This window comes from Penicillium robsamsonii (genome assembly GCF_028829455.1).
Source record: "Penicillium robsamsonii strain IBT 29466 chromosome Unknown utg000002l_segment0_segment0, whole genome shotgun sequence".
Classification (NCBI taxonomy): domain Eukaryota; kingdom Fungi; phylum Ascomycota; class Eurotiomycetes; order Eurotiales; family Aspergillaceae; genus Penicillium; species Penicillium robsamsonii.
In genome coordinates, this window is record NW_026643220.1 from 2,668,282 (window position 1) to 2,684,374 (window position 16,093).

At 48.9% G+C, this 16,093-nt stretch overlaps 6 protein-coding genes across 6 annotated transcripts; 3 read left to right on the forward strand and 3 right to left on the reverse strand.

Moving 5' to 3' along the window:
* Window positions 1-30: 30 nt before the first annotated feature.
* N7447_004266 (tRNA ligase) lies at window positions 31-2,517 on the forward strand (the record flags this gene model as incomplete). The annotated part of the gene is made up of 1 exon (XM_057228541.1): window positions 31-2,517. The coding sequence occupies one exon, from the start codon at window positions 31-33 to the stop codon at window positions 2,515-2,517; it is 2,487 nt and encodes an 828-aa protein (XP_057087882.1).
* Window positions 2,518-3,046: 529 nt separating this feature from the next.
* On the reverse strand, window positions 3,047-4,776 carry N7447_004267 (putative Golgi traffic protein SFT2; the record flags this gene model as incomplete). Its single annotated transcript, XM_057228542.1, has 5 exons — window positions 3,047-3,199; window positions 3,311-3,556; window positions 3,798-3,948; window positions 4,234-4,354; window positions 4,545-4,776. The coding sequence occupies 5 exons, from the start codon at window positions 4,774-4,776 to the stop codon at window positions 3,047-3,049; spliced, it is 903 nt and encodes a 300-aa protein (XP_057087883.1).
* Window positions 4,777-8,073: 3,297 nt separating this feature from the next.
* N7447_004268 (uncharacterized protein) lies at window positions 8,074-9,087 on the forward strand (the record flags this gene model as incomplete). The annotated part of the gene is given in 5 exon segments (XM_057228543.1): window positions 8,074-8,125; window positions 8,136-8,255; window positions 8,418-8,430; window positions 8,526-8,570; window positions 8,721-9,087. 5 exon segments carry the CDS (start codon window positions 8,074-8,076, stop codon window positions 9,085-9,087), a joined length of 597 nt encoding a protein of 198 aa, XP_057087884.1.
* Window positions 9,088-9,458: 371 nt separating this feature from the next.
* On the forward strand, window positions 9,459-11,009 carry N7447_004269 (basic helix-loop-helix domain-containing protein; the record flags this gene model as incomplete). Its single annotated transcript, XM_057228544.1, has 1 exon — window positions 9,459-11,009. The coding sequence occupies one exon, from the start codon at window positions 9,459-9,461 to the stop codon at window positions 11,007-11,009; it is 1,551 nt and encodes a 516-aa protein (XP_057087885.1).
* A 1,802-nt stretch (window positions 11,010-12,811) lies between these two features.
* Window positions 12,812-13,815, reverse strand: N7447_004270 (uncharacterized protein; the record flags this gene model as incomplete). The annotated part of the gene is made up of 3 exons (XM_057228545.1): window positions 12,812-13,123; window positions 13,274-13,609; window positions 13,684-13,815. The coding sequence occupies 3 exons, from the start codon at window positions 13,813-13,815 to the stop codon at window positions 12,812-12,814; spliced, it is 780 nt and encodes a 259-aa protein (XP_057087886.1).
* Window positions 13,816-14,929: 1,114 nt separating this feature from the next.
* N7447_004271 (SUR7/PalI family protein) lies at window positions 14,930-16,056 on the reverse strand (the record flags this gene model as incomplete). Its single annotated transcript, XM_057228546.1, has 2 exons — window positions 14,930-15,579; window positions 15,639-16,056. Coding segments are annotated over 2 exons (1,068 nt in total), but the record flags the coding sequence as incomplete, so codon positions are not given.
* Window positions 16,057-16,093: the final 37 nt, after the last annotated feature.

The following is a 16,093-nucleotide window of genomic DNA, read 5'->3' on the forward strand; positions in this document are numbered from 1 at the left end:
TGCCGCAAATCTCCCTGAAATACACAAAATATGGCAACTCAAGATCCACAAGTTATCTCCCAGCTGGTGAAAGAATTGGAGACTGCTCGCAAGGCTAAAAAGGGCGCGACAAAGTTCACATGCAAAAAGAATACCTTTGAGGTAGCCGGTACCAAAAATGTGACCGTCGACTCATGGAAGTTCCAGGACTGGGACTACAAGCACCCCGGTTTGCCGACATATGCCCGAGGTCTCTTTACCACCAAACGGAAAGACGGCAGTCCCGAAATCGCGACGCGCGGATATGATAAGTTTTTCAATGTAGGCGAAGTAAAGACCACAGACTGGCGCAACATCGAGAAAAACACAAGGGGTCCTTACGAGCTGAGTGTTAAAGAGAATGGATGTATTATCTTCATTTCTGCTTTGGAGGACGACAAATTGCTAGTTTGCAGCAAACACTCAACTGGAGCCCGTGGGGATACAAAGTTGAGCCACGCGCAGGCAGGAGAACGCTGGACAGAACGCCATGTCTCATCCGTGAATCGATCTGTCAAGGACCTGGCCCGGACTCTGCGCAAGATGAATGTAACAGCCGTTGGAGAGCTCTGCGACGACACTTTTGAGGAGCATGTGCTGGCCTATGACGAGGCTTCTTCAGGAATTTACATCCACGGTCTCAACTATAACCAGCCCGACTTCCAGACAATGCCTTGTGACGAGGTGCACAAGTTTGCTGACGACTGGGGCTTCAAGAAGGCCAAGTTCGAGGTCTTTGATGACATCTACAGAGTGCAGAGCTTCCTAGAAGGATGCGCGGAGACAGGAACATGGGATGGACGTGAAACCGAGGGTTTCGTCATCCGATGCCAGCTCAGCGACAAGGGGGCTGAACCCTACCGTCATTGGTTCTTCAAGTACAAGTTCGAAGAGCCGTACTTGATGTACCGCCAGTGGCGTGAATGCACCAAAGCCGTCATCGCGGGGAAGCACCCCAAGATCAGGAAGCATGAGAAGATCACCGAGGAATACTTGCAGTTTGCTCGACGGATTCTGATGAGGAACCCCAAGATGGCAACTGATTATATGAATAATCACGGTATCATTGCTTTGCGAGAGGAGTTCCTCAAGGAACGAGGATTGAATGGATCCGAGCTTATCGCTCTGGAGGCTAAAATGCAGACCGAAATGCACGAAGTCAACAAAAATGTCATTCTCGAGCCTATTGCCTCTCTGGGTTGTGGAAAGACGACACTTGCCTTGGCTCTAGTTAAGCTCTTCGGATGGGGACATATTCAGAACGACAACATCCCCAAACAGAAGAACAAGCCGAAGAAGTTCGCTTTTGAGGTCAGCCATGCTCTAGCAGAACACAGTGTTGTCATCGCCGATCGTAACAACCATTTACGGCGCGAACGCACGCAGCTCATGGAGGATATCTACCCTGTGCTCCCAGATGCGCAGTTCGTCGCTCTGCATTACGTCCACGAGCCCAAGGCAGAATTGCTCCCTGCCATTCGAGAGGTCACTCGAAAGCGTGTGCTAGAGCGTGGCGACAACCACCAAACCATCCGGGCTGGCAGCAACGCCCGGGAAGAAATCGTCGGAATCATGGAGGGATTCCTCGGCCGTTTCGAAGGCATTGACAGCACCCGCTCGCCAGACACGAACTTCGACCACGTCATCGACCTCGACGTGTGTGCTTCGTCTCGTGAGAACCTCGAAACAGTCGTCAAAGCCCTACACGCCGCCTACCCGCGCCTAGTGCCAACCATGCCCACGGCAGCGGAACTCGACGAAGCCATCGCCGCCTCCCTAGACGACTACACCGTGACAACAGATCTCAGCTACAGCTATTCTTCCACACCGAAGCAAAAGAACAAAAACAAAACCCAAGAAACCGGTCGCCTCCTTCTTGAACCAACAGACTCCCCCTTCTCCCCAGAAGCCCTCTCCAAAAAGATCGAATACTTCAACATCTCCCTCCCAACAAACGAAATTACCTCAATCCTCCAATCCCTCTTCCCACCACACACAAGCCCCGAAACAGCCCGTCTCTACAACCAACTCATAAACTCCCGCCGCCTCCAACCAAGCTTCCACGTAACCCTCATCCACCGCGCTTCAAAGAAAGACCACCCAGAAACCTGGGACCACCTAGCAACCCGCTACATCGAGACCCAGACCAAAAACCCAGTCCCAAAGCCAATCCAGCACCCACCGACCCTGGGCTCCGCACGTGTACGCATCGAGCGTCTCGTCTGGGATAACCGCATCATGGCATTTGTTGCGCGCATCTTGCCCGCCGAGGGTGGCGAGGCGGAGAGCGTGGCTGAGTGGCCATGTGCGAATCCAATTGCGCATATCACGGTCGGCACAGCATCGCAGGATGTTAAGCCGAAAGAGAGTAATGATTTGCTGCAGCGGTGGGTTGAGGTTGGATCTGGTCGGAATACGGGCATTTTTGAGAAGGAGGTTGAGGGTGTTAGGGTTGTTGATGGTGTTGTTGGGTTGGTTATGAGTCGGGGAAAGTATTAGGATACTTTATTGATGAATGATTGAGATGGAATGGAGTGATTCTTGAATTCTTTTGTGATGACTTTTGCTATGGGGTATGACTTTGCTGGATTGGATTTTATAGTGCCTTTTTGCCCTACATTGTAGACTTCGGGTCGGCTTATTTCTTATTCTTTTGCTGGCTTTGACAACGACTGAATGGATTCATACTATCAATACTTGGGATGCAGTAATGCTCATGCGCTTTGGGGCTGTGTAGACATTTCTGTACCCTATCATAAGCATAGCTACACATGTGGTAATCTACAAGTTCCCTTTTTGTCCAATATCAATATTGAGTATTGCACTACCAGGACACCTAGTCCGCATGAAAATATAAGTATTTGAAGGAAAGAAAGAGAATTCAAAGCGCCAGATACTGTATTTCTGGCTAGATATACACAACGAAGAAACCAACCCACGCCCGATATCCAAGTAACCACATACCCACCGTGCGATGTACGCGAGATTCGATAAAGCGCAGACCATACGGCACAAGGAAGTGAAAAAATCAACCACTAATCCAAGAGGTAACACGCGATGCTCCGAAACGACCCACGTACTGCAAGCCGGTACTGCCCATGGGGAAATAACTGACGAGGTACCAGACGAGGGCAGCGATTTGGAAGATAGAAGAGATGAGAGTGAGGAGGAGACTTTGAAGCTAGAGCGCAGCGAAAAAGAGAGGTTAGCAAAGGTTTCTAGGAGAGGTTGTGTTGCCGAATGTGGCAAGTGGATGGTGTGTAGTTGTGATATGCAGGTAGAACAAGATGACCGAGGAGTCAGGGACGGTGAGACATAGGTTGATCTCGATGGCTCTGGACTCCGCGCTCTGTGACACCGGGATGTGTCGGACAAGAGTGAAGGGAAAGAACATCCAAGTCCCGCGCCGTGGTGGGACGTAGTACAGACGCAAGATGGAGAGCAGTGAGGCCGACTGAGTACAGGGTGGGATGAGTTGGAAGGAGTTAAAATGGCAGCGGCCAACGGCAGACATGACAAGCTGTGGTTTCAGGTTGTACTGCGCGATGGATGTGAAGGCTGTAAGATTCCCCTTTTCCCGGTTGTGCAGTGTGACCATACAGACTCGGCTAGAGGGAGGGAAACCGAGTGTGCAACAAACAAGGAAATGTAGAGGGGAGTATCATGAGAAGGGGAGGGATCGTCGGCGTGCAACGAGGTAAACCGCAAATACCGAAGATAAAATCCAAAACGAAAACGAAAACGAAAATCAGAAAGATAAAGAAATGGATTTTACTTACCCCGATAGCAAAGTAGAGCGTCAGGGCGATCGATCCGAAATAGGCCGCTGTGAATGGCAACCGTGACCCCGAGGTCAAATGCTTAGCGTAAGTCCACGGTCCCATGAGAACTGCCCATGAGATCAGAAACAACATTGAGCCGACGGACCATCTAAAGAAACCTGTTAGCAAGAGATATCCAAGACTAAAGACCAAGGTTCTTGGCATGAGGCACAGGTATAAGTCGAGTTCAGGACGAATCAGGTTGCAGTGTAAAGTACAAAGGCGCACATGGCCCTAACCAAGATTGACCGATGACCTGGTCTATCCCAGTTCGGGATTTGCTTGGCCGTCCAGGTGCATGAGATAACTAGGGGAACGGGAAAGAGATTGGGAAGGCCGCAGAAAGCTGGGGACGATAGTCACATTAATGCGGACCATCGCGGAGGCAACTTACAAGACGGCGAATTTGCGGGGCTTCAGTGTCAGTACAGGGAACAAGAAGAAGCAGAGCATGAAACAGACGGCGGCACCCAAGTTACATGCGCCAAAGATCAGCATGCGGTCCCACCGACTCACTATACGAAGTCTGTGTTAGTGTGTTTTTTCTTTCTTTTCTTCTATCGGGTCACAACCACATAAAACAAGCATGGTGATGATGAATCCTCCCGGCGCAGGAACTGTAGTCTCATCACCTGGATTTTACGCAACGGTGTACGGGAGGATCTGGGGATCGGAGGGTCACACGACAGAAAAAAAAAAACTCACAAGCAAAGAAGCCCTCTTCTTCTTCCCGGCGACTGGCTGCCGGTAATGGGGCCCCAGGACCGTCATTGTGAGTGGGCAGTTGAACATAGCCGCCATCTCCGAACGGATTGTAAGACTGTAGACGAGATAAGAATGGAGTGTTTGATGATGTGCCAGTTCGCACGGGGAGATCCGGATCTCTACGCGACCATCCTAGTGAGTTGACAGAGTCTCGGAACGAGTTATTCGCCATGTTTGAGACTAGCTTTAGTCAAGTTTTAGATGTCAAATGAAACGAATAGAGGTACGTGCACTCCTGCGTCTGCAGAGAAGGTCCGTGGTTTAGGAAGTCAAGTCAAAGAGGACAGCCTGCAGGGACTATGCGAGATGGGGTGCAGATGATCTGCGCCGAGTGGTGGATGATCTTCGAGGATTGGCTAGAGACGGAGACTAGGCCAAACCAACAAAGGAGCAGATGACGACTGTGTCGAACGTGGATTCGGCTTCTGATGAGCTAGGGCACGCCGTGACTTTGGAACGGGGGACCACTGTCGAGGAAAGTTCTCCGACTCGAAGATATGAGGTCAAGATCGAAAAGATCAAAAGGTTCGAATACGGTAGGCTGGTACAAAAGCTTATGGGCAACCTTCCCAAGAAAAGGGCTGCCTATTACACTGCGATAAGGCTACACCCAACGGGATCTGCAGCTCTGCGGAGTCGGCGATGACTACCAGGGGGGTGGCTTAGATGTCGTCCGGCGTGGCGCAGGTGGATCGTAATCGAGGCACGTCTTGCAATAACGCGGCGAGATATACCAACCAAGCGGAAGATAGGTGGGAAGCGTTGAACCTTGCACGATCCAAGAAGGGGATGGGGATGTGAGCACGGCGTGGGGAGTCGACGGGGTGCTGATTGGATACGGAAGCGCTGCGCTATCGATAAAGGAGGGTAGGAAGACGAGGGGAACCAAGGAAAATGACGAGATGGCGTGGAGCTACCGATGCGACCAACCCGATCGGCGTTCAGTGCTGAAGCTGTCAGATGATGGTTTCCCAGTGTTGGGGTACAAAGCTCTCGGACCGACCCCTGTGGGGTTATTGACCAGGATTATCCCCCCATAGAAAGATAGCTGGGATTAATGGAATACATGTTGCTTACCAAGTGGGTGAAATGTTGCCTAGGTGGTGTGTAGAGAGGTATAGTATGGCAGTTCTCAGCGGTGCAATGAACATTGAAGTTGGGGAAAGGGGGCTAGTGCCTAATGTGGTATAGCGCCAATAGCAAGTATAGAACCCACCTATAAGCAACTTCAATATATCATTTTAGTTATTTTCTATTTTTGTTCTCTGTTATTATTATGCTATGGCATTATAGATACATTCATATTTTCTATTTTTTTTTCCCCTTTGCGCTATACCCGCTGGAATTTGTCAAACCCTTGAAGACATGCAGTTTTAGACTATTCTATTATTAAATCAAATCGACATACTTCAAGTGGAGCGTATGACTTTCGTCTCTATAATATTAATTTACAATATAGTCTATTTTATATAATAACTCGATCTGGACTCATGACCATTATGGATGGCCCTCTCTTTCTGCAACTTTTAATTAGTTGCCGTTCCACTGTCGATCTTTCATGGCTGGTGCGCACCCTGTGGCGATCGGCCGTAACTGTAACAGTAGAGTGATAGTGTACTTGTATTGAATCCTGCAGAAGCATCTACAACGGCGATAACGGCTATGGTTGCCGGTAGTCGTATCGGAAGAACTCCAGATTATGTTGCATACCCATTATATAACCTTTTGCCCTGTTGACTGTATTTATGTAGCTACCCGTGTACCACCTAGGGGAATTATCCGACCATAAGGACGCTAGTATGCACTCCGGACTCTGGTGGGTAACATCGGCAACCTCATGGTTTCTCTTTGGTTTCTGCTTTTGCTTTTTGCTTTTTGCTTTTTGCGGTTCCCTGTTTTTCTTGCTTTTTGGCTTGACTTTGTATTGTTACTCTATAGAATGTCCGGCGTACACCAGTCGGTTTATCCGTGACCCCCCCCGGAATGGAGTGCGACCTTAACCACGTACAATGTCGTCATCTCAGGGTCCTGTGCGCAGTTACCTCAAAAGATAGATAGTCTCAACGTGTACTCCGTATTGGATATCAAGATAGAAGAACTTCTCCCTTGCATCAATTGTGTGTATCGCCCAAACCTTGACGGGACGGGACGTCAGATCCATATTTCCCCTCACGAATCCCGGAGATCAATCCTCATCCGTCGATCCTGGAATACCATTCCCTAAACCGGAGTGGCTCATAAGAGAGCGGAGGAAACTTTGGCGATGTGGCTTAGTATAGGACCAAAGTGAGGTGTATGGCGCTGATTCACTATTGGAGGGATGTCAAGACACATTCCAACCCCTCCAATTGTCTCTCTCCGCCACATTCTACCATACTTGTGGTCTGGAAAGCCGAATGGATGGTCAGGTCTGAAATCCCAAGTCACTACCCTCAACATTCTAGAGGATTCCAAACATCGAAGTATAACATTATTTCCTTTGCCGCTATAACCCAGCTCAATAATCGCAAGTCCGCCCCCTACGTACCGAAAGACCAAACAGACTCCAGAGTGTGCAGTTGGAGCCGACTAATATGAAGGTCCAAGCTCCGTTGACGATCACAGCAAGATATGATCGTCACTCTAGTCTCCTCTGCACGACATCCCACATGAAGAACAGAGCGCACTGATCCTCTTGCAGAGTCGATAGTGCTTATGAATGTGGTCTGTGGGTTACTTTCTTTTTTTCTTTTTCTTTTCTATTATCTGTTTTTACTTCCATCACATACAAACTGGGATCTTATCCCATCTTCTCTATCTTTGGTATTGCCAAGATAATGGGGTTATGCATGTTATGTTCTCCGGATGATATTTGCGACTCAAAGTCATTTTCGCATGCTAGTCGATCTCTACCATCTCCGGTGTGAGTACTAGTACACTGGTTGGAGATCAACTATCTATGCCCAGGTGGTCTCATTCGGGGATCTTGAATATGTCCTGCAGACTTCCACTCACAAATATAGGGTTTCCAGATAGGTTTTGGTATGCTTGTAACCCCAAGGCCTCATCTGATACATTCTTGCTTGATCTTTTCAAGACACCCATGAGTCATGATCGTAACAGGTGACAAATCTCCCAACGGGTATCATGGGATGGCCGTTTTACTCGATCCGGCTGTATCACCCTTCCCCCCTTTGTCCAAGTATGTTTTTTTTTCAAGTGAATATGATTATCTTTTGTTTTTGTCTAGTATTTCTAGTATTTTCTTTTTTTTTTTTTTGGTTTATTCATGTACTGTTAAAAGATTAAAAAAAAAAAAAAAGGCTCGGGGGTTTACCATTGCCACCTCTCCACCCAAAAACCCACTCACATTTACACACCCTTTTCCCCTTCTGATCCAGATGGTAGTAGTCAACTTAATAAAATAAAAATAAATATCTGTCCGATGGCGTAGGTGAATCTCATCGATTTCCACCGATCGACGGGCTGCATGACCGGTGTTGTAATATATCAAATGAGAGATGCAGGAGAACGCCGCTTGAGTTCATAAAGTCTCCATTCCCTCGGTGTCTGCAAAACATGCAAGTGCTTTCTTCTCCTCTTGCATACCTTTTGTTGAACTCTTGATTTGTAAAGACATTCAATCTCAGACTTTGTACTATACAGATCAAGGTACGTGTCAAGTCTGCAACATTCATCGCATATTCCATTTGTGCCTGCATCTGTGATCTATTGCAAGGTCCCCCACGTGTGAATGGGGCTCTGCTGATGACATGTATATGTCTTGACCTGCATGCTTATTGATCTTTTGCTAACGTCAACATAGATCTATAGGTCTACTTCCGAGGTATACTTATGATTCATATAAGATATACTTGCACCAACTTCTTACACCAACTTCATATACACTTCACTTGGTAAGTTCCAATATTTCATCTTCAGAACCAAGTCCAAGTCCAAGCCCAAGCCCAAGCCCATGTTGTTTTTGTAAGCACTTGCGTCAACTCGTATTCCGATTGCAATCCGAGCGTGATCAAATCCCGAGCAATCCCCCAGCAAGCAGAGGTCAAGGCGCAAGAGACAAGACTTCAATGAAGATGGAAACCGGTGAACACTCTATGGGGAGAAACCCCCCAGATCGCCACTTCTCACCGCCCTCCCACCGCTTGTTCCCCCACTCTTCTCCGGACTTTGTGGTTTTGCATCTGAGGATAACTGCGACAAGGACTTGAGACCAAATACCAAGGTACAAGATCAACTGGGAACTGGGATTGAGTGCCTGATTCGGGCTTGGTTTTTTTCCTGCTCGTCTCTGGTTTTTCACTGGCTTATCTTGATCTTCTTTCGCATTACCTCGGCCACTTTTTTTTTTTCTTTATCTGTCTTTCATCGCTCACACAGTCCTCTAGAACTTTTCGGTCACTTTGCGCTTGTGCCTCTCGATTGGCTTACACATTTGTGGTCGCGATCTGCACAGTTCTCCCATCGACTAATCCCGGGTTAAAGACCGAGCAATTTTCCCCGGCTTTATTGGCACGTCTCACAATCTCCCCGGACTTCATTCCTCTCCTCAGTGTTTCAAGGGTAATTATTTGCATTCCTTTCTCCCTTCCCCGTCTATTTTGCCATTTTATTGGGTTGCCTGGTTTTGCCTTGCGCACGGAGGCCACGACATCTTCAAATCGCCGGGCGGGGTCGAGTCTTTGACTAACATCTTTTTCCCACAGATCGTGACATTCTCACAACACCTCTTACCCTTCATCGTCTCGAACTTAACTTTTGACATCTGTCACGGAGAGTCAGTGGGATCGGCACTACTCCCTTAACCCCTCGCCGATCTGCGCCCCATCTTCAACCCCGAATATTATTTCACCTATGGCGGAAGCGAGTCTATTCATCAAACACGAATCCGACGACCACACCCCTTTCATTATGTCACACTCCGGTTACTCGATGGGCAACCAATTCCCTGCTGATGGGATCGACCCATCCGACTTGACCATGCAGCAACAGAATGGCTTCATGCCCTACTCCTACGGTTCGCAACAGAACATGTCATCCAGCTTCAACTTCGGAAATTCCGGCATCGACACAGACGAGTTGCTGGATCTCGAGATCAGCGGTCAGAACGGTCATCAGCGCGACAATGTGAACTATCTCCAGGACCAGTCTGCTGGGGGGATCGCGATGAGTCACCAAAGTCAAATGTCGCACATGTACTCCAACACCCCGGATAACGCTCCCATGGCCAGCCCGTTCGTTCAGAACAGCTTCAACTATGAACAATACCGCATGAATCAGCAAAATCCGCACGTGCACAATGCCAGCTCTTTCGACCAGAACTATCTCGGCACCAAGCGCCAGAGCTTGCACGGCATGGACCGTACTTCCTCTGACAGCCGCAGCCCCATGACTCCAAAGACCCCGGCACTGGGTTCCTTGACATTGGGTACCCCGGAGTCTGGCAGCTTCCCGTCTCAACCTATCCGGACCGGACTACAGGCTCGTCACCAGAAGACACTGTCCAATCAGTGGGATGGAACTCCCGGCAGTGCCCAGTCCTACGTCGAGTCCTCTCCCATCTCATCTCCTCCTCACCAATCACATCACGCCGGAATCTCCGAGATTCTCAAGTCTGGGAAGCACGCCTCACTGCCCGCCAAGGTTGACGCCCATCTTCCTGGCGGCGGTGGAGATCTGGAATCCCAGGAAGCCAAGCGCCGCCGTCGCCGTGCCTCGCACAACCTAGTCGAACGCCGCCGACGCGACAACATCAATGAACGCATTCAGGATCTCTCCCACCTGGTTCCTCAACACCGACTGGAAGACGACAAGGTCCGGAAGCAACTTGTGAACAGCAGCGCTCTTTCCATGGCCGGTGCAGGGGGAAGTGCTGCTACATCTCTTCTCGCCGGAGGCAACGGCCGCCGTGCGACACCAGGTAACATCACAATGGGTCTCCCAATCGAAGAAAAGGAGAAGGGTCCTAACAAGGGCGACATCCTCAACGGTGCCGTCAGTTGGACTCGCGATCTGATGTGGGCCCTTCACGTTAAATACCAGCAAGAAGCGGAACTCGCTGAGCTGATTGGCAGTCTCGGTGGAACCTGGCCTTTTGAGCAAACCGAAGAGGAAAAGCGCATGCGCAGCGAGATCCTCGATGCCTTGGAGAAGAATGACCCAACTTCCTTCAGCTACACCCGCGGACCGGGTAGCGGTCTGTGCGTCCCTAAGCACACTAACATCGCCGGCGATGCCGTGCAGGGCGGTGACATGTCCGGCCTAACCCCTCCCAGCCTGAGTCCTTCGTTCCACAGCGGCACCAGCAGTGCCAACGGCGCTGGTCAACCGCAGTACTGGAACAGTGCTGGCCATGCTGCTATGAGCTTCAAGGAGGAGGACGAGTACGGCATGGAGATGGGCTAATGGCCTGTTTCTGCCTTTCTAATTTGGTCCTTTGAGTTGACCTTTGCATACATGGCGTCTTAATACGGGGACCGACTAGTCGGCGTACCAGGAGTGAAAGACAACGGGCTTATGGTTTCTTTTTTTCTTCTTTAATCTCTCTTTGATTTCTCTTTGATTTTTATTGCGTTGTCGTTAGTGCATGCATTCATGTCGGTATGATTAGTTATCTTCTCTTCTTTGCTCGCCTTATTTTGATTTTCTCTGGAGCTTTGTTCTTATTTCGGTTTACTTTGCTTTTATTCTTATTCCATATCGATACCCTGTTTCTTTGATTTTCTTCATCTTTCTTTTCGGCTTGAGCTATACCAACTACCACATCTTCGGATAGCGGGCATGGTCTTGATCAGGTCTATGCATGTCTTGTTTATCTACTTCGGAACCCACACTTGAGCTTTGAAATTTGATTTTTTTTTTTCTCTCTCCAATCCATCATTCGATTATTTGACTCTGATTCTGCGTGCTTTGATATTTGTTGCACAATAAACGTGATTGCTCTTCCTTAATACCCCGATCGCTTCTGATGCCGACTATCCATCAATCAATCTATGTGCTCTATAATCCATAGCATGCATATTAAGAGGCATAGATAAATAGTAACTGTTGTAGAAAGGCAATGTTAGAATGATTCTCCAATCCAATATAAGGTTGTCATACCACAACAGTAGTATATATATCTCGGTAGACTTCCCCCACACAATGGAAAATATCCCAGAGCTCGCCAATTGAAGTGCATCCCGCCATGACCAACGTCAATATTATCCACTAGGGTGATGAACATCTTGGACAACTCTCATAATATATGAAACTTTCCCAGAGGGACTAAAACCAGAGGAAACACAAAAGGTCCTGGACTCGAGGCTGGAATCCGAACCGCATAGAACCATATACGAGAGCGAAGAGGAAGGCAAGCGCTACAGACGCAAAATATATACATTTAAAACGGTCTTTGCCTTTTTTTTGTATCTCTCAACTCTAACCCCCCTACTCATCCCCGACGCGTAAGTGAAACACCTTGAACGTGTTTCATAAATCTGCCACTTATCACCCTTCAATCTCCCCAACAGCAATAGGCCAAAGTACCATCGCTGCACCATCTTCAAACCCAATAGGACACCCATCCTCAAGCTGACACTCCGGCGTAGCACTCATATACCCCAGATCCATCATAGCAACCCCCCCGCTTCTTCCATGCAGACTGTGCCTCTGTGTCCGTAATCATGTTGATAGCGGCCTTGGACATATTAGTGTGGACATGGTGACTAGCCTTACCCTGCGAATCAGGCACGCCTTCGGGAATTCCTTCTCTGGATGAGACATTCACGATATATCCCTGCGGCTAGGAATTCGAGCTTGCATTCTCGGTGCCCATGCGAGGGAGGAGTTCGGGGCATAGAATCAGTGGGACGAAAGCGTAGACTGAGTGTGTGCGCTTATCAAGTCTTCATAAGGTATTTCATTCAAGTTTGAACCCAAGTTCGGAATGAAAGTTATGCTCCCACGACTTGTGCTATGGTGAATCTTAGTTCTCCGGCATTTTTCAAAGTTTGCGAGACCACATTTTCACCGAACGCGTGGATACAAAGACGCCACTCGCTAGGGAAATTCCAGTATAGTTGCATATATACTAGCTTCATGTGAATCAAGAACGGCCGAGAGGGAAGGACTACCAAATCGAGTGACCAACGAAAACTTCAGTGCCAAAGAGAAACTCCTATACCAAAAGGTTCAGACAACCAGCGACTTGTTCCCACAGAAAGTATTCACCACGCAGCGTGACCACCATCTATGCGGAGATCACTACCAGTCATGAAACTACTAGCATTTGAAAGCAGGAAGACAGTCGCACCGCGGTACTCCTTTGGATGGGATAGACGGCCTAACATATTCTCTTTAGCAAACTGCTCGCGGCGCTCTGGGTACTCGACGAAGAGCATCTCCAACATAGGAGTAAGAGTGTAGCCGGGCGAGAGGGTGTTGACACGAATGTTATACTGGCCCCATTCCGCAGCGAGGTTGCGGGCTAGTTGGATGACAGCGGCTTTGCTTGCGTTGTAGACTGGGCAGATCAAGCCCTGTTTGGATGTTGTTAGTGTGTATGGATCTACGGATGAATCACGGGGTTGTTGATAATATAGTACCGAACCGAGTGCAAAGGCATGGAAAAAAGCCACACAACATGAAAGCCTGATCAGAAAACCAAACAAAGGTGGAAAGGAACATACCCTATTAACGACAGTACCGCTCATACTAGCAACCAATGCGATACTACCCCCATTCCCGAACCGAATCATCTGTTTCGCGACAGCCTGCGCCGTCATGAACACGCCAGTCACATTAACTTCGAGCAAGGCGTTACTGTCGCTAGCAGAGTACGCTAGAGCGGACGTCTCCTGCTGGATGGCAGCAGCAGCAAGGAGGCCATCTAAGCGACCCTCGTGATTGGCGATATCTTCGATGACGGCATTGAGACGTTCTGCGTCACGCACGTCGACACAGCGATACTGCAGCTCGGTGCCCAATATCTTGGCGCGCTGCTGGATGTCTACGAACTCGAGTGTCTTTTGTAATGGGTTATTCGGGGGTTATTCCTTCCTAGGAGATTGAGATTGTATCACAGGTGTGACACACATACCGGCTCCTTTAGGTAGTCCAAAGCGTACACTTTGGCCCCCGCTTCTAACAGAGCCTCTGCTAGGGTTAGGCCTAGGCCTCGACCGGCTCCGGTGACTAGCGCTACCTTGTCGGTTAGGCTGAAGTCGGACATTCGGGTGGTTTGGCCTAGAGGGAAGGGTTGGGGAGCGGTGTGGATCTCGGGCTCAGTTGGTATTAGGTATATGTCGCAGACCCAGTTGGTATTTAGGTATATGTCGCAGACGGTAGTTGGGCTAATGAGGGATGCAAGAAGTGTATGATATCAGACCGCAGTCCGATGGGAGCTCAACCACGGAACCGGTGGGCAGAGATTCCTGTTATATATATATATATATTTTTTTATAGATTCTAGATGGTCTGTGTTTGGTCGCGTGAACAGTAGAACCGGAGGGAGATAACACAAGAGAGAGTGTTTTTTTTTTCCGGGTAGTTTTTGGCATTTAGGGTGGGTGATATAGTGGTTATGGGGGTACGGAGTACTGAGTTGTAGTTGCGCACAATCCATATGGGGGGATTTGGGCTATCCGGGGTATATATTGTACATAATATTGATATTCATAGATCAACAAGAACCGTGAAGGTCTCCCTTTTTTACTAATTCCCCCAGGCGGTTCTACAATCAATCTTTGTCGATCCCCGACCCTTCTTTTTTGGGGGGATCCTTGGTTGCCATGGGTGGAGTCGATACGAAGCACGTCGTTCGTTGTACGCCTTAAGGCTGATCTTCGTGAGATGTGATATCGAGGAACAGGTGAAGTGGAGAGCTATGGGCCCTTTTCACTGGGGGCGGGATACTGGGTACTTTGTAGGGGATGAGGATTGACGAATCACAGTCCAAAGGGACAGCGGGATTGTGGGAAAGGATTTTGGAGCTTACGACTCTCCTGACGTAACTAACGCGGGGGGAAGATGTGGAGCATATATGTATTCAATCAAGATTCACAAGTTTTGTGGGATATATCCGAGCCTCTATTTCTTTACAGTCAAATCGTGAAATTATACCGTAGATAATGTAGATAAAATAGGGTGAATGTCTAGAAGTGGAAACACCAAAGGGGTTATTGAGACTTGAAACCCCACAAATATGAAAATATGTGAATGCTAGAAAGGAAAATGAATCCGTGGCAGATATGACCAAAAGGGAAATCGCGAGATCATTGTGAGATTGCATGGGGTTCACTCGAAGAGTACGAGTAATGCTGGTTGGAAGCATGTCCATTACCCACCTTTTGCTTCTGCTCATCCGAGAACGCCTGACCATTGGAGGTGAGACGATGCTCCTCGGTAGGAACGGTAGAATCTCTGCAGGACGAGACACCGCAATGCTCGGTCGAATCGGGGCCAACCGCTCCCTTCTCATGCCAATTAATACCCTCTAACTTGAGGTGCTTGCGAGCCTTGCGGCCACGACAGCAAGCCGCGCAGCAAGAGCCTATCTGAATGATGAATGCGAGTAGACTGGATGCCGAAGCAATCCACATGAACACCAGCATCTGTACCCCGACGTGCGCCTGGATATTGATATTGGGGTCTGCGTTTTCAAAGACATTGGCAAAGATCACGAACATGACCGTCGCGACGGCCGACCCGATAATTGCCGTCAGGGCGGCGAACAGGGTCAAGATAAACATCGGTAGGGCGCGCAGCCAGAAGAAGGTCCGTCGACGGTGGGGTGGCTTCCCCGCGGGTGGGTGAGCGCCATTGTAGCCCGCAGCCCAGGCCTTGATACTTCGTGGGTGTCGCGAGGAGACGGCGAGCGGGGCAACGAAGATCATGACGAAGTTGATGACTGCTGCGGAGAGGAGAAGTCCGAACATCCAGTGGGAGGCAACACGTGCTAGGTTCAATGGGCTTTCGATATCGGCTGGGAGTGCGACTGTGGGGTTATTAGTCCAGGGGGTTTCCTTGAGGTCGGGGGAGATTGGTATCACGTACTTGTCGCACCGGACAGCAGCTCGTCCAGGATGATCTCAACTGGGTTGAAGGCATAGAGAGTCTTCGGCTTGGAGCAGTAGGTGATGCCTTGTCCATTATATCCTTCGCAAAAGTTCCATAGTCCGACCTGGTAGAAATCGTGTAGACCGATTGTTTGGGCGATGGAGTTGATCAGGACGGCATTTGGAATGGAGATCGGGATAATATTGGCAAGATCAAGGTAAAGAAAATAGGTATTGCGTAGGACTGGTTTATTAGAGGTGTTGCCAATGACTACCAGCAATAAAAAGATCCAAGCGATCAAGTACAACAGCGACCGTACCAGACGATGCCAGTGGACATTAGACTTGCGCTGACGGTCAATTGGCGCAGTGGACTTGAAAAAGGGAAGCTTTCGCTTGCCATTACTCCCATGCATGATAGAAATATGCTAATAAAGGAAAAGGAGAAGTTCC